Source organism: Rhinatrema bivittatum, chromosome 6 (assembly GCF_901001135.1).
Source record: "Rhinatrema bivittatum chromosome 6, aRhiBiv1.1, whole genome shotgun sequence".
Taxonomy (NCBI): Eukaryota; Metazoa; Chordata; class Amphibia; order Gymnophiona; family Rhinatrematidae; genus Rhinatrema; species Rhinatrema bivittatum.
Window position 1 is genome coordinate 128,815,976 of NC_042620.1, and position 18,418 is coordinate 128,834,393.

At 41.2% G+C, this 18,418-nt stretch overlaps 1 protein-coding gene across 1 annotated transcript in view; it reads left to right on the forward strand.

The window, feature by feature from the left end:
- PPP1R1C (protein phosphatase 1 regulatory inhibitor subunit 1C) overlaps positions 1 to 18,418 on the forward strand; it is a 180,796-nt gene that overhangs the window by 79,146 nt on the left and 83,232 nt on the right. Inside the window, exon 4 of the mRNA XM_029605922.1 lies at positions 11,570 to 11,607. Within this exon, the coding sequence (XP_029461782.1) occupies positions 11,570 to 11,607 (38 nt within the window). The remainder of the gene's footprint in view (positions 1 to 11,569; positions 11,608 to 18,418) is intronic.

An 18,418-nucleotide genomic window follows, 5' to 3' on the forward strand; every position in this document is an offset into this window, starting at 1 on the left:
TAGTAACAGCAGCATCAGCAAGTTCCTTTTAGATAGCAAATTCAATTTTAAGAAGTCCATTAAAACTATAGTAAAGGAGGGATTTCACAAATTACAAATCCTAAAAAAATTAAAACCTTTACTACATACCAATGATTTCAGAACAGTTCTTCAGGCTCTTTTATTTTCCAAACTTGATTATTGTAATGCCCTGCTATTAGGCCTTCCTGCATCGATGATTTGCCATTTACAACTTCTACAAAATGCCGCAGCTCGGCTCTTAACCAGCAGCAAAAAATGCGATCACATCACTCCGATTCTGAAAGACCTCCATTGGCTCCCCATTTACTACATAACTCATTTCAAAAGTTTGACCTTAATACACAAAACAATATACGGTGGCAAAATCGGAATGCTGAATGCCGCTCTACATATTCATACATGGCTATTTGAACAAGCATTTTTCATAGTCAGACTGGTCCCCTTGCTTTAATTTATAATTTTAGTTTACTTATTTACTTATTTTTACATTATTCATTAGTTTTATGGGCAGCTAGAATTATTTTTGTTAGAATCTAAATTTTATTTTAATGATTTATAGTAATTATATTTTAAAATGTTTTAAATGTTTTTTAAGATTGTTTTTTAGCTCAGTTTATTTCTTGATTATTGTAACGTTATGCATTGCTGGATTTCTACATTGACTTGTGATGTAAACCGATATGAAGCTCTCACGAATATCAGTATATAAAAAGTGAATAAATAAATAAATGCTTATTTGTTTTCCAAGGTCGTAAAATTTAGTGCCCTTACTGGTTGCTGCCTGAAACTAATTCCCCTTTTCCCGTTTTCCTCTTGTCCCCCTGCCGTTAAAACAGAGAGCAATAATGGAGTTGCATCAACAGTATGAAAGCTTATTGGTTAAGAGTAGTAACTGACACACCAGCAAATTACCCCCATGCACTCTTTTCCTCATTTCCATCCTGTAGCCTTTAAGAATCCACAGTGTTTATCCCATGCCCCTTTGAAATCTTTCACCATTTTTGTCTTCACCACCTCCCCCAGAAGGGCATTCCAGACAGCTACCACCATCTCTGTGAAAAAATGTTTCTTGATGTTGGTTCTGAGTCATCCTCCCTGGAGTTTCATTTGTGACTCCTAGATCTACTGATTTCTTTACAAGGGAGAGGGAGAGGGATTGTGCATCATTAAAACCCTCCAGGAAATGTTGTATCCCTAACTCAATAATCAGGCACAAAGCCCAATATACCTCAGAAATCTGAGGAAACTATAAATCAAACACTAACCACACAAGGATTCCCCAGTAGAAATTTTTAGCTTTTTAAATACAGAATTTGTAGGACCTTCATGAATACAGCTTGAAAATGTCAGCAAGCCGTATAGACCTCTGGCACTTTATTTTAATTTATTATCAGCAATTTTTAAATGACTTATTTTTTTGTTTTTCTATAAAATATCACGAAGGGGGGTGGAGTCAAGATGGCATCCTGACCAGTAGCACTGTTGTTTGCTGCGGGCGAATTTCCTTGTAAAACTCATTTTCCTGTGTTTGTAATGCCTCCAAAGTGAAAAAGCAGGGTGAGGAACTACCCCTCCGTAAACACCCTGCCTCCCGGGCAAAGAACCATTCAACAGTGCTCCAAAATACCCACACCACAGGGGAATAGCGTTCCGGCTGTTGGACCCGCAGAAGGAGGAGCAGAGCTAACCATGGACGAAATATCGCTATCCCCACCAGATGAGGGGCCACCACCGGAGCTTAGAGAAACTTCAACACCGCGCTCGAGGACGGACTCCGAAGTGGAGATCCAGCACAAGCAAGAGGAGGGAGCAATGCCACAGGATTCTCTAGCCACCAGCCTCTAGGAGATAGAGGCGATTCAGCCCGGTGAGTTCGAACGGGACGGTGGAGAAGCGTAGGCGGGAGGTAGAGGAGATGGGCCTACAATATCCCCTGATCCCCCATCCGGAGTATTGATTGGCTTGGTTAAGCCTGAGGTGGTGACACTGGATGCTCTTTGGCATTTGACATCAGCCATAGCAAAATCTTGTGGGGACTGTTCGGATAAAATTAATGTCCTCTCTCAACAAATGGATTTGCTGAATAAAACTTTTGAAACACAAAAGCAGGAAGTAACAGGGAAATTTGAAAAAGTGGAAAATGAAATCAAACAGGTGAAATCTGTGCAAAATGTGATAATTCAAGATTGTGGTAATATCAACCGAAAAATAGAAATAATTGAAAATGCGTTAAGACATCTTAACTTACGTATACTGAATTTTCCCAGGATAGTGGGGGAATTTCCTCTTAGTACAATTAAAAGGTACTTTACTGAAATATTGGAATTTCCTTCTCAAGAAACCCCACCCCTGGATAGAGTATATTTTTTGCCAAATAAGAACAGACAGAATGTGCAAGAAACCCCAAGAGATTTTGCTAATCTGACAGAGTTCTTAGAATCCTCGGGATTTGAAATAATTGAAAGAAGCACATGATTGATTACATTCTATAATGAGAAAGATTTAGCAGATGTAATGAGAGCATATTTCAAAAAGAGGAGATACTGTTTATGGGTGCCAAATTGAGAATATATCCAGACGACGAAAACCACACAGATAAAAAGGAAAAGCTTTATGGCATTGAAGCAGGAAACATTGGTGTTAGGAGCTTCATTCTTCCTGAGATTTCCTTGCAAGTGTGCAGTGAAATATAATTGGGACATTTATATCTTTTTCCAGCCAGAACAGTTAAAGGATTTTATACAATCGAAAAGAGCCCAGTTGAGGATTGAGAACTAAAATTAGCTCATCATTTTGATAATTAGGGTATTTCAGGACAGCCTGTTTTTTGTTTTAGAAATAATAATTACCTGTATTTTTCCTTCTGTTCCTTCCACCCCCCATAGTGTTAGTGGCCTAAAGGGTAACAATAAGGGATTATTTCTGATTTATATTTTTCTGATGTTGTAACATTATTGCGAATATGATGCCATGTTTCTGTGCAAAGTGGAATACTTTGATGTTTATTTTGGAAAAGTTAATAAAATATAAATAAAAAAAAAATATATCACGAAGGTCCCGGGACAGATAAATCGCACACTTCTTTAACCCAAGATAGAGAGCAAGAAAAATTTTCAGAACTTCTAGCTCTCTGTCTTGGGTTAAAGAAGTGTGCGATTTATCTGTCCCGGGACCTTCATGATATTTTATACAAAAACAAAAAAAAATGAGTCATTTAAAAATTGTTGATAATAAATTAAAATAAAGTTGGACCGGGGGAGAGAGAGAAGGAGGAAGGAGTGGGCTACCGGCTACCCCCCTGCTCCCCGATACCTGCCATTAAGGAGGGCTTCTTCGATTCCACCTGCTGAGTTTGTTCATCAGCTGAAAGCCCCGGGACTTTGGAACAGCTGAGGCAGAGTGCGTGAGCACGTTGGAAGGGGCGTGGCTGCCTTCATAAAATCTTCAACGGGGCGGTGTGTAGACGCCGCCGGCGCGACGCCTAAGCCGCGCACGCCAAAGGGGCGCGCGGCTTAGTCCGGCTTCGTCCGGGTGAGTTTGGGTGTTTGGCCAGGAACTTTGTCTTTGCTAAAATTTTCTTCAGATGGGGAAGAAAAGGAAAGCAAGGACTCTGACTTCATCTCCTGTGCCCCAAGTGAGTACCGGCCCAATGGATCAACATGTGGTGAGGCAGAGGGTTGATCCAAGTGAGGATGTTATTGGGAGCCTATCTTTGGCTTCCATCAGTCCGCAGCCTTGTAAGAGCCCATCCACTGAACTGGCGACAGAACTGGTAGGAATCCATCCCCTGGAAGTAAGTTTGGTAACCCGAACTGAAAACCAAGGGATTGAAAAATCATTGATTGAAGTTTTATCGGGTGAATCTATACCAGTTCTTTCTAGTAGCACTGTCAGAGATATTACACCTGACAATGTTACATTATCTGATGTATGGAAAATTATTTCTAAACTAGATAACAATATTGCCATAATGAATAGATTATTGTCTGCTGTGATAAATCTAAATACTGAGAAAATAAATGAACAAGGGATAAGAATATCAGAGTGTGAAAAGGAGGTGTTAGACTTGAAAGAGAAAATGCAAGTGGTTCAGTCATCTGGTAATACTTTTATACATGACAGTCTAATTATCATAAGGAATTAGAACAAATGGAAAATGCTCTGAGATTAAAAAACTTGAGATTGGTAAATTTTCCAATTACTCGTTTACTCTCACCATTAGAAATGTTTAAAAAATTTCTCAGAGAAGTCTTAATGTATGAAGATGAGGAATTTCCTAAATTGTCAAAAATATATTATTTTATTAAGAAAAGGGAAAGAAATATTCAAGATGGTGGGACAGAGTCTCCTCCTAGTTTAGGTATTTCTACCTTCTTGGAGGAATCTCTAGACATAATTGAGAATAGGTCTACTCTTTTCATTTCCTTTCAGTCAGAACAAGACAAAGATAGACTATTCAAAAAAAATTTTCTTCATAAAGATGTATCTTTTTGTGGTGCCAAAATCCAAATTTTTCATGATGTAGCTAGGGCTACCCAAGCAAGAAGGAAAGCCTTCCTTGCTTTAAAACAACGTGTGGTTACTCTAGGGGCATCTTTCTTTTTGAAATTTCCGTGTGTATGTTATATTAATTATAAAGGGAAAAAATTTGGTTTTTCGGATCCACTGCATTTAGAAACATTTTTGTTAGATAAAACGGTATCAGAAGTTTGAAATATATATATGGTAAAGGGTACTTAAGAAAATTAAAGTCTCCTTCCTCCTTATATTTGAAGTTAATCTAGTAAGGGTCCCTAATGTTTTAAGGGGGACCTATAGATGTTTCTTTTTCTTGAATTAATATGGAGGATCTCCCCCAATTATGTTTTATGTGCACCATTTGAGAAAAAGTTGTTGGAAATGTATTATTTGTTTAAATAATTGCTTTGAATATGTGGAGTACATATTGGTAAATGTGTTTTTCATGATGTAATAAATGAAAAAGTTAATAAAGAATACATTTAAAAAAAATAAAGTTGGACCAGAGGTCTATGGGGCTTGCTGACATTTTCAAGCTGTGTTCATGAAGGTCCTACAATCTCTGTATTTAAAAAGCTAAACATTTCTACTGGGGAATCCTTGTGTGGTTAGTATCCCTAACTCAAGCATGTCCATAGGGATTTCAAGGATTTTTTCCCTAAATCACAACAGAGAAGGAGGAGTGGTGATGTCTTCTACCACTCTTTTTCAGTGGTGATATATGGTGCTTCTTGTTTTCCAGGTCTAAGGAACCTCTGGTTTTCCTAACCAGAAGAATGTACTAATTTGTTGGGGTGGTTCAGGGAGATTAATGAGTAGAGGTCTTGGGTTGCGACTCCCCAATTTGGGAGCAGCAGATCATGTGCTCTAGTCACTATCTTAGGGTCCGGATATTGGATTGGATTTTGGTTTTGTTTCTTAAATTTCCCTGCTTGTGCAGGCCCTACTTTTGATTATTTTTCTGCAGGATGTTCTTGATAAAAGGATGAGTAGAGAGAGTTAGAACAGAGTACTTTGACCTTATGTTTTTGGTCCCCATTTTCTGAGACTTTAGTTTTTGGGATATCAACAATGAGAGGTCCATACTGAGTAAGCCAGGGAGTGGAAAAAGTACCCAGGTAATTTTGCCCACATGTCCAAAGAAACATACCTGGATAAGTATTTTGTTGAATATACCTGGGAATAGTTACCCAGGAAACTTTAGAACAGTGAATTTTCTGACAAGAATTACCCAGTTAAGTTTATCCACTGAATATTGGTGCTAGCCAGGTGAATTGCAGTCATGCCTCTGGAACAGCCCCGCTCTGCCTCTTTTGTCATCAGGCTGCATTTTAGTTGGGAAATGATCTACCCTGGTAATATTTTACTGGTGAGATGGATGGGAAATTCAAATCTTGGGTATAACTGGGTAACTAAAATTTCCCAAACAAAACCTTTGAGTATCAACCTCAATGAATATTCATCTATTAAATTTACATATATTTGATGCAGTTATCTGGTTAATACATATATTTTAGGGACGTGCATTTATTTAAAATGAAAGCATAAATAGAATGAACTGAAAATTGCCTTCTACAAAAATACCTGGAACGTTTTTAGCATGTTTCTAATCTTATATTGAAAGAAAATGAGGTCTCCGGCAATACCAGGCCTTAGTCTGGTCCCATCACTGAAGGCTAAGCCCAGCAGAGAGCAATGGCCCAAGGCCTGGTCCCATCACTGGGGCCTAGATCTGGCACCAGAGCCTGGCCCAAGGTCTGGTCCAGCTGAAGTCTGATCCTATCACCTAAGCTTAGGCCTAGACCCAGTGCCAGGGCCAGCCCAAGGTCTAGGCCTGGTCCCAAGTCCCAGCCCGAGGTCTGGTCCTTTCACTGAGGCCTAGACCTGGCCCAAGGCATGATCCTATGCCAAAGCCTAGGAATAGGACTCCTGACATCTTCTTTCTTCTTCAGACTTTGAAAAATGTTGCCTTCCACTTGAAAGATGCACTGCAGTGACATTACTGTGATGCCTTCTCTTGGAGCGGGTGTTGCCATTTTGATGTATGGCTGTACATTTCAATGGAAGCATTTCAAAATTATGCCATCCTCTCCAGAGTAAGGTGCTGCAGTGATGGCATTATTTAGGGATAGTGTGTCCTTCAAGTGGACAGAAGGACTAGGGGGCACCCCATGAAGTTATTAATAGCAAGTAGCACATTTAAAACTAATCAGAGAAAATTCTTTTTCACTCAACATACAATTAAGCTCTGGAATTTGTTGCCAGAGGATGTGGTTAGTGCAGTTAGTGTAGCTGGGTTTAAAAAAGGTTTGGATAAGTTCTTGGAGGAGAAATCCATTAACTACTATTAATCAAGTTGACTAGAGGGTCAATTTTAAAAGGGGTGCACGGGCATCCATGTGTGCATGATTCCTGGCATGTGCATATGGACGCGACAATTTTATAACATACACATGTCACCGCATGTGCGGGCTGGTGGCGATTCGCATGCGCAAGGGGGAGGAATTTTTTTTAGCAAACGTGCGCTGATGCAAATAGACCTTTCCCCAGTTCCCTAACCCCCTAGCCAACCTTACTCCTTTTTCCCTCTCTACCCGACCCCTAAACCCCCACTAACTAATCTATTTTTTTTAAATTTTAGAACTTACCTACTCTCATGAGCACTGCAGTAAGTTCTGCATGCTGGCCAGCTGCTGGCATGCAGTTCACCGGGACAGCGCCTAATGGTGCTGTCCTGACCGGCCCCCACCCCCAGCCCACCCCTTTTGCAAAACCCGGTTTTTCCGTGCATACCGGAAGATATGCACATGGCCAGGCCGCTTTGAAAATGTGCTCAATGTACTCATGGCCTGGCCACTCGCGTATCTCCCGGTATTTATGTGCGGCGGGGTTTTAAAATTGTGACCCTTTAGGAAATAGCCACTGCTATCATTGGCATCAGTAGCATGGGATCTACTTTGTGTTTGGGTACTTTCCAGATACTTGTAGCCTGGATTGACCACTGTTGGAAACAGAATGCTGGGCTTGATGGACCCTTGATTTGACCCAATATGACAATTTCTTATGTTCTTATGTTCTTATCATTTTTTGATGATTGAAGAAGAAAATAGATGTTGGGAGGCCTAGTCCTAAGCCTAGACCTAGGTAATGGGACCAGATCTTGGGCCTATCCCTGGAGCTGGGCCCTAGTGCTGTGCAAAGACCCCGGCAACAGTATCAGATCTTTAGCCAGGCAGAGTGCCAAGCCTAGACCTTGGCAAAGTGACCAGGACTTGGACCAGTTTCCTGTATTGGGCCTAGGCCTCGAAAATGGGACCAGGCCTCAGGCTATGCTCCAGTGCCAAGCTTTGGCTATGGGTCCAAGCTATAGGCCAGGTCATGGTGTCATACCTAGGTCTTGGCAATGGGACCAAGACTTGGGCCAGGGCCCAGTGCCCAGTCTAGGTCTCAGCACCTGGACAAGATCTCTGGACAGGCTCCCAGCACCTGGACCAGGTCTTGGGCCAAGCATCAGCACTGGGACCAGGCCTAGACACTAGAATAAAGCTTTGTGTTGGACTCTAGTGCAGGGACCAGCCCTTGGATCAGGCTCTGGAACAGGAACCAGGCCTTTGGCCAGGCTCTAGAACTGGGAGCAGGCCTCAGGTTAGGCCCCTGTCCCATGACCATGTCTCAGACTAGGCTTAGACCTCAGTGACAGGATTAGGTTTCGGGCAGCCCTGAAGTTTTCAATAGGCACCCAATATGGCAGTGCTTAGGGTAGCAAACATTTAAGGGCAGCAGGCTAGCTAAGATTTGGTGTCTTCCAGCTCTGCTGAATCTCATTCATACAGAAAAGCTCTCTGCTACCCTGTAACAGTCCCTTACAGTAGCTGGGGAAGGGTGAAAGCACCAAAAGTGCCTAGAGTTGGCAAAATCTTATATCTTTTCCTGGCCTTTGACCAGGCCCTGGAACCGATCCTAAGTTTTGGCACTTGGACCAGGCCTTGGGTCAGGCCCCAGCACTGAGACCAGGTCTTGGCAATGGGACTTAACCTCGGGTTGGGTATGGAGGTGAATCCAGGCCTCAGCGATGGGATCAGGCTGGGCACTGGGACCAGGCCTTAGGTTGGATCTTGGTGCCAGGACCAGGCTTAGTACTGGGCCCCAGTGCCTGGTCCAAGGTTTGGTCCAGGTCTCGGAACCAGGAATGGGCTTCTGATCAGGTTCAATTACCAACCCTGGACTTCAGATTGGGCTTGATGCCAAGATCTACTTCCAACAGAGGACTGGGTTTTTTTGTTTTAGTTCTTTTTTGTTTGTTTTGGGGGTGGTGGCTTGTTTGATGGTTTTTTTTTTTTTTTTTGGGGGGGGGGTTCAGTTTGGTGAATGAACCAAACTGAAAAAAATTAATCATACAGAACCTTAATGGAAAAAATCCAAAAACAAAAAAAGAAACCAAACAATTTTGGGGCTGCACATCCCTAGTATATTTTGGTTATGCTAAAGTTAAAGCATACCGCAGATTTGTACATCCCTGTCACATTTTAGCTATGTTTCTCTTACAGAACATTGTTAACATACAGCAGTCAGCCAATGGTTTATTATGGGGTAATAAAAAGTCCAGTTCAAAGCTTTTATGACCAATTTTGCATATTCTAGAATGGATACTAATAACTTGAAGGTTTCAAGGCACCAGATCAATGTGCCTTCATGTTGTGTAGGAATCTAATTGCTAAACGTACTACAGCTGTCTTTCTGAATTGCATGGGGAACTAGAAATGAAACTGGGCAAACTAGCCGAACCTTATGGTCCTTATCTGCTGCATTTATTTATTTATTTGAATTCACCTTTTGGCACTTCAAAGTGGATTACATTCAAGTACTGTAGGTCATAGTCTTATGTTTCTATGTAATGCCATATAACTCTTCCTTACCAAAGAACATAGTTTTATTATTAATTTTTTGAAAAACATATAACCCACCTTACTTACAAGTGATTTGAGGCCGGGAACCACATAGCAAGTTGTAAACAAACACAACTCTCCAAATAAAAAACACACAGTATTTAAAAAGATATTAAGTAGTATTAACACATTAATAAATGATAGCACAGAAGGGGTAATTTTTGAAAGGGACTTCTGCAGGTAAAGTCGTGTTCTACCCACAGAAATGGCCCTTTAGAAAACTGTACAACCACTACATGCATAAAATTAAATGCATACATACTGTATGCGGGTATTTTTGCACGCAGAGGGGAGAGGCGTTCCATGGGGTGAAGAGTGGGCAGGTTTGAGGCTTTGGGTAAATACTTTTTTATTTGAAATATTCTGTGCATAATTTATGGCAGCAAAAGCATGCACACAAAATAGCAGATGTAACTGTGTGCAGAGTTTTGCCTGGCTAATTTTGTGTAAGTCCATTTTAAAAACTGGTGTCACCTATGTGCATATTTGCCTGCTAACGTATGCCCGACGATGCAGAATAACCACCACAATGATATAAAGTAAATACAATTTGCATTAAATAAGAAAGCATCAGAAAATGAATACAAATAATATTATAAACACAATCGACACCGTAGAAGGAAAGGCATTCTGTATGTATGTAGCAATTTATGAAGGAGAGCATTTGATTATGACTCTTTCAGACCCCCACTCATGTTTAAATGATCTCATAGAGTTGCAAAGTCAAGTACCGCTGGAGTATAGTGCATTTTTTACAGAGTAACGCCAGTTGAGTAAGAGTTGAAGTATTTGCTCCTCCCAAAGAGTTGAAACAAGGGTAAAACAACTTTCAATACCATTTACCTAAGTAGATAGCAATTTACCTGGGCAAAATGGCTTACTAGAGAATATCCCTCTATCCAGCTAAAGATATGCACAAGCTTTCTAGTACTCCTCCATTGCCTCCATTACCCTCCATTGCCTCAGGTACAAAAAAACTTAGATTGTAAGCCCTCTGGGGATAGGGAAATACCTACAGTACCTGAATTAAACCGATGTGATATCTCAGATCGAATGTCGGTATATAAAAATAATAAATAAATAAATACATACTCATAGTTTTAGCCAGATTAAAAAGAGGCATTCCATTTCCTGAAAGGGTGTTTTGGTTTGAGTGGTGGAGGGGGGAGTAAATGGATGCACATATTTGACTCTTCCAAATGTATGCACCCCATTTTCCACCTTCATGGTCATCTGTACAAGCAGTAGGCACAAAGCAGGCTGATGACTTCAGCATGCAAACTTTGCACTTGCTCATGATCCATGGGAAATAGTGCATTGTTTCCTTTTGAAGACTGACCGCAATGCGTATGGGCTAAAATTGCCAGTGTAGAGTGCAAATAATGCAGGCTATTGAATTTACCCCAATCTCACACCAATGAAGGAGAAATATATTAGGCACTTTTGTTAGTATGTGACTGGTTAGCTTAGCTTTGTGATTCTTCTTTCCAACCAGTGTGAGAGGAAATTTCTTCTTATATTGTTCTCAGTAATTATTAACTTACAAGCACTGTTTAGATAAACACTGAATGTATGCTCAATTGCATTTCTGTTTTAATATATTTCTCAATACTGATTTAATTACTTTGTTGGAAAACACGGTACCTAGTGATCATTGTTGTACTTTGTGCAGGTTGCATGATATTGGCCATAGTAAGTTCTTAACATTTTTTTTCAAGCTTTTCATTTTTTTTATCTCAGACTTTATTTTTGTGGCATCAATACCAGTGAAACAGGATGTTTTCTTATCTATTTAATGTATCTCTCTAGCATTCATGGTAGTCTTGTATGGTTCCATATGCGAGATCTATAAAAATGCAGACTGAGTTCAGAAAACCTTGGGTTGGTTTGACAATGCAACAATTATCTAATTTCTGTTCCAAGCCACGCTTAGTGAATAGAGAAAAAAAAATCAATTTCAATGCACTTTGAGCCAGCATGTCTACAGCTCCAGACATGCTTAGAATATATTAGCAATGGATGGTACATAACGGGAACATTTCCTGCCTTCTCTTTTTCTAACTTTGTCTTTTTCTCTCTTACAGAAATAGATGAGAAGAGGATGATCAACTCACAAGGAGAAGTAAGTTGCAAGAGTTTTCTTTGTATTTTGATAATTTTGGAACTGCTATGAAAGTAATGAGTATTATCTATCTGTGCATTTGTCCATGCTTTCTTTCTTGGACTTCTAAATCTTGACAACAGCATTGTGACTTGGCTAGGCTCTTCTGAAATAAAGTGATTACATGGTTGCTTCCTTATCTAGTTATTGTCTCTCTATAATCTGCTCAGCCTCTCCATCTCTATAGTATTCTTGGCTCTTCCCTGATACAGGTGAAATAGTGTTGGAAAATTCTTTACAAGCATTGTGTCAGTTAAGTTGAAAGTTGGTAGAACAGATTAGATATATTCTTTTTCACTATCCTGTTGGATGTCCCATTGTATGTCTGCTCATTTCTCCTTGGGTTAAGACAAAACTTGCTGCTATAAATAACTGTGTATTGATGGATTTAGGTTAAGGTATATCCAGAAACGAAAGCTTAACATAGACAGTCTTCACCCAACTACCTCACCTTCTCATATACTCAGATCCTTACTCTAAATCACACGAGGCTTAGACCAGGTTATCTTGGAGAATAAGGGCCACGGGTTTTATTTTATGAAGGCAAATCTATCCTATGCAGTTTCTTTTTTGCCAGGTTAATAAAATAGGCTTATCATCAACATATGGAAATAGACAATTCCTAAATGAGACTGAGCCAGGATGGATTCTGTCTTTGATTGGCATTTACTGAAATTGCACTTACATCCATGCCTTTTGGTGTTTCTTAGTGCTGTCTTGAGGAAGTCAGTCTGATGTTCTGGACCCAGTCATCTTTTGTGGTCTGCTTTATGGGACTTGGCCTACTGAATATAATATTGAAGCTACTTAGTCCCAGACTGAGACACTGCCTGTATCCAACTTAATCATAAAAATGATTTTCAATATGTAATAGGGTCTATTAGAATCCACATTGAGCAGGTTTTCTTAAAAATGCGGAATATAAGATTTAAAGAAAAAAAAAGATTTCTGTGTTCCAGGATCAAAAATTGCTGGCAGATTCACTGATTGACTTTACATTATTTGTTAATACAGAATGAGGACTAGTAGTCAACCTTTGCCAGGCCTGAGGATTGCTAGAGTGTAGATTTGCCCATAAAACTACTGGTGCCTACCCGCCTACCTTTGCCTTACAGGGGTAAGGTTTTCCAGTGGTGAATTCTTTCTATAAATAATAAAGTCTATTGCTTACTCAGGTCTCTGCATCACCTAGAATTTTACTAGGACTTTGAATGGATCTCCCACTCACTCCCCTCTCTGGAGATTGTGCATTCATTTAAAATCTGAACTGTCCCATCACTGTCATCAAAAATACCTGAAAGGTTTTGGGTATTATTAGTTTTTTTTTAAAGGCCTCCCTGTCCTCCCAGGGCTCCAACGCTCCTTCCTGGGGCCCATGCTTATTTATTTATTTATTTATTATTATTATTTTTAATTTTTATATACCGGTGTTCCTGCATGACATACAAATCACATCGGTTTACATTTAACTGAGAACAACAAGTTCGCCTGGAGGTGGTACATGGAACAAGGGATACAAACTGGGATGTGGGAAAACTATAATTTAGAAAAATACAATTAATTACATGAGGAAATGTGCATAATAATATTGGGTAGTAAATGGGAAGTACATCTTGGGAGAGTAGCAGTCAATGTGTTGCCGAGGAGAATACAGTAAGGGTCCAGCATGCCACCCAGAAGTCTCAAAAAGTAGGAGAAGGCAGAGGAACGGGCAGGCTGGATGCGAGCAGGGAGTTTATGTTCCTGGAAAGGTTGGCTGAAAAGCCAGGTTTTAAGTTTCTTTCTGAAAGTCGTGTGGCAAGGTTCTTGTCGGATGTCTGGAGGGAGCGCATTCCACTGAGTGGGGCCTGCTGAAGAAAAGGAGCGTTTCCTTAGGGAAGATTTTGCTGGGGGGGTGTGGAGTGTGTCTTTGTATGTACCTCTGATGGGTCTGGAAGATGTATTGGGGCGCAGTTGGGAGCTTAGGTAGAGCGGAGCGATGTTGTGCGTTGCTTTATGAATAATTGTGAGAACTTTGAAGATGATCCTGGATTTAACAGGGGAGCCAGTGCAGGTTCCTAAGGATAGGGGTGAAGTGTTCTCTTTTGTTGGCATTAGTGAGAATTCTGGCGGCGGAGTTCTGAATCATCTGGAGTGGTTTGATGGTGTAGGCCGGGAGCCCAAGCAGGAGGGAGTTGCAGTAGTCGATTTTTGATAGGATGACGGATTGCAGCACCATTCGGAAATCATTGGAGTAGTGGTTTCAGCTTTCTGAGGACTTGCAGTTTGTAAAAACATTTCTTTGTGGTGGTGTTTACAAATTTTTTTAAGTTTAGCTGATTATCAAGGATGACGCCTAAATCTCTCTCATGAGGAGAATGATTTAAGTTGGGCAAGATTGATAGAGGGGTTCCAGATGGATAGAGCGGCCCATTCATGTCCTCTTGTGAGATGATTAGGATCTCTGTCTTGTTGTTATTGAGGATTAGGTTGAGGCTGTGGAGCAGTTGATTTATTGATTGAAGGCAATTGTTCCAGTGTGTCATTGTTTTGTGTAAGGATTCTGTAATCGGGATGAGAATTTGGACATCGTCTGCGTATAGGTAATGCTTTAGCATTTAAAAAATTCATAGCCCTCCAAGCCCAGCCCGGGCTTCCCTGGGCTCTTTCTGCCCACCCCCTGAAAAAGCTGCCAGGTTGTGGCCTTCCTAGCCCTCACTTTCCCCCTTCTGTGGAGATCCTGAATAGAGGAAGGTGCAGAGGTGATGCCCAATTGTTCCTGCCCCACAGGCATCCCTTTAAAAATGGTGCTTGCTCTTAGACTGGTGCCATAGTGATGTCAAAATAGTACCAGCTGCCCCAAGACCACTGCCGTCTTCACATCTCTATGGGCTCAATGTTAGGGCCATTCAGCACCATTTTCCAAAGAACACCAGTGGGTACAAGTGAGTGGGCATCACTCTAGTCCCTTTATCCAGGACTCTCACAGACAGAGTAAGTAGGGATTGATTGGAGAGGGCCATAATAGAATTTTTTTTGGAAGGCTGGGAGGGGGGAGGGGGTGGAGGTGCCTGAGGAGGCCCTGTTTGGCTCATTATTATTTTTTTTTTTTAATGTTTATTTTGGTTCTGTAAGTGAATCAAACTAAAACAAACATCAAGCAAAGTGAAATTTTAAACCCCCCCCCCCATGCCTGAAAATAAATTAAAAGAACATTTTGGTGCCTGCAAATCCCTATACCCTTCCAATTAAAACCCATGCCCATTTGGGTAGGTGGGTCTTCTGTAAATGGTGCAGAAACAGGTTGTCTGTCTGTTGCTGGTCTTTTTTTTTTTTTATCTTGCTCCAGAAGCCACCGCAAATTCTCCTCTATTGTCATTTTTGTGGGCTTCTGTCTCCTACAATCCCTCTATTCTCAACCTCCCTGAAATCCAGCTGATCTCTCTCTCTACCCTCTCCAATCAATCCTTTTTCTCAACCTCCACTCCTATGGAGAACCTCATCTTTCAACCTCTGCCCCTCCAGCTGATGCCCTTTTACATTGCACATTCCCTCTCTCTTACTCCCTCTAGCCAATCTTTCTCTCCCATCTCCACTTGCTGATCCCCTCTCATTTCCCAGTTCATCCTTTATTTCCCCTAGTCGATCTTCTGTTATCCCCCCCCTCTCACTCTCCACAGCCAATCCCTCCATACCTAATCCAACCCTCAAACCCCTCTTGCATTTGATCTCTCCCTTCAAACAGTTCCTCCTCCAAACATTGCCCTGACTAAGGTCAGTGGGAAGGAGACTGGTTGATGATAGGGGGCAACCTTTTTCTCTTGGGTAGGATCAGTGATTGGTGTGCAGCAAGGAGCAATGCAATCTCTACAGGCCCATACACACTCTTCCTCCACCCCTCCCCCCCCCCCCAATGCCTGGTTCCAAGCCTGATGATGATTTGCAAGCAGCAACAGGAGTCAGCAAGGGGGTTAAGAGTTAGAGCAAGTTCACAGGCCCTGCAGCAACCCCAAACCACAGAAACTCATGCAAGAGTAGTGCCATTTCAGGAACTATGAGTATATGCTAGGTCAAAGGCTCTACACTGACTTCCATTATCAATGCTGTTGCTGGCGCCTGAAATGCACGGCTGGTTGAGGCATCTGTGACCCTATTTTGGGTCATGACCCACAGTTTTGGAAGCCCTGCACAAGATCTTTAATTTATAAAATACCATCTGTACATTGTAATATAATGATTTACTTAAATGTATTTCTATAGAGTACATATTTTAAAATGTTTGTAATTTTTAGGGCCCTGGTTAGTCATGGATTTTTTTCCCATTCTGTGCTATAGTAAAAATCCATTGGGCCTAAATTTAAGGTTTCAAAAGATATATTTGTCTTTTTGGGTTGTTTTACAAAGAAAAAGGATGGCCAGAATGTATTCGGGTAAGCAAGCCCCAGATTTGATTATAGCCAGGCTGTATGTAAATTTGCAGTCTGCTCTTTGATATATCAGAATTATTCCACTTAGGTAAACAAGCTTGCAATTTATTAAACAGGGATTACAATCACACATCAATTAATATTAAACTATCACGCTTCAACTAGTATTAAAACAAGGCATGCCTGGATGACTAGGACAAGTATTACACACAGTCATATGATGTTACGCTGCATGTCATTTGGCATCTCCAAGTGACTGAGGGTAAACATGCATATTATTAGATACTACTGATGCCATGCATATTGTTAAATGCTACTGATGCCTTAAATTAAATTAAATAGCATACAATAATAGATCATCCCTAGCTAAGCAGATGTGATTCATGTCAGAGATTCAGTTACATGAACAGTGGTTATTGACATCACAAACATACTCTGACAGCTACATTTAAGTCAAAACAACCTGAAAGAGCTACTCCAGAAATTAATCTAACATCCTTTGAAACAAAATAAAATTCAGATAAGACACTAATAGACTGTTTCTCTCTATATAATTTAATATGTTTTTGTGTTGGTCATTCTGCCAGTCACGTTCCAAAAACTGTACTTGCACTGTCTTTTCATGACATTTAATAATTTATTTTGTTTCATTAGGATGTCCTTTCAGTATCCCACTAAATATTAGGGATGTGTTGTAAAAAAAAAAAAATTCATGTTTCAATTTTGTTATTGGGGTGTTTTATCCACGAATTTAATTTTATTTAATATATATTTTTTTTTATTTTATAAAAATGAAATAAACATAAAAAAACAAATGTAAAAGCATAACATGCCTCCTGAGGCCATCTGTCCCCACTACCCATCCCTCCCACATGGAAAAATGTTGGGGCCAGGATCCTCCTTGGCACTTACATTGTCTGGGGGGGCGGAATCAGCTGACAAAGCTAGGCCTGAGCCAAAGCCTTGAACGTGCATAGCCCTAGGCTGAGGTAGGTCACCAAAACCTTGGTCTAGGCCCTATAGAAAGATCAGGCTTGGAGACCTGATCCAGACACCTCAGCTTAGGGCAGGCACTGGGACCATGGATTAGGCTTAGGCCAAGGCTCAATGCTGGGCCCCAGCCTAAAGGCTAGGTCCTGAAAACTATGCTGACATCTTCTTCTTTAAACATCCTTTTCTTTATTCTTTCTTCATTAAAATGATAGTGTACAATGGGGACACAGTGCAATAAATTAACACCAGGACCCAGTCTGGGGCTTTACACCCTGATGCCAGGTCAAGTCCAGAGTTTGGGTCCCAGCACCTGAGCCTCATCCCAGGCCAAGGATTGATGTCAGAGCCCAGCCAACAGGCTGGGTCTTGGGGCCTGGATCTAGGCCAAGGCTCAGGCCCAGGTGTAGGCCCAGGTGTCAGGACCTGGCCTCCAGGTGAGGCCCTGGCCTATGCCAAGGCCCAGGGGTTGGGACCTGGCCTCCGAGCTGGGCCCTGGCATTGGGCCTGGATCTTAGCCTAGGCCGAGGCCCCGGCATCGGGATCTGGCCTCCAGACTGGGCCCCAGAATTGGGCCTGGGCCTGGGCTTTGTCCTTTGCCTAGGCCATGACCCAGGTATTGGAACCCAGCCTCTGGGCTGGGCCCTGGCATTGAGCCAGCACCTGGACAGATCTTGAATGGACAAGATAAGTGGGAGCCAGGCATTTTCCCAGCCTCAGCAAAATTTTTTGGGCCTTGGCCTTTGCTTGGGTCTTAACAGAAACCTTGGAATCAGGCCTGAGCCTAGGCAGAGACCCTGGCATCATGCTGGGGTGTCGGCCAAGGAGCCGGCATCACTCTCTGGCATAGGCCATGGCCCATATTTTAGACTTTGGCCTATTCCCTACATGAGGCCCTAGGCCTGGTGGGTGATTCTTTTTTTTGGTTTTCAAAATGAAATGTGAAAACCAATGAAATTTTGTCTGAGTTGTAATTATTTCATTTTGAGAATGAAATGAAATGAAACAGGACATTTTGACCTAGATTTATCATTTTGCTATAAATTCTTATGAATAGCACCTGTGATTAAAAAAAATATGGCATAATTAGGGCAATTTTTGAGATACTGCAATGCATGTTAAATTTATCACACCCACTTTGGGCTGCTCCTGGCAAGAAAGAGAGAGAGAGTGAAAGACTATTTATAAGGCTCTCATATAAGTAAATTATTTATACCACAGTAACTTGGGGATGAGGTTTTGCTGGTGGCCTAGGTTTTAGGAGGCAGTTTTACATGCACGGTCAGAGGTATGAACAGTGAAGATTTGATGTGATTTGGAGTGAGGAAAGGTACACAAAGATGAGATCTATCTGCTTTCAGGCTAGGTCAAGAGTA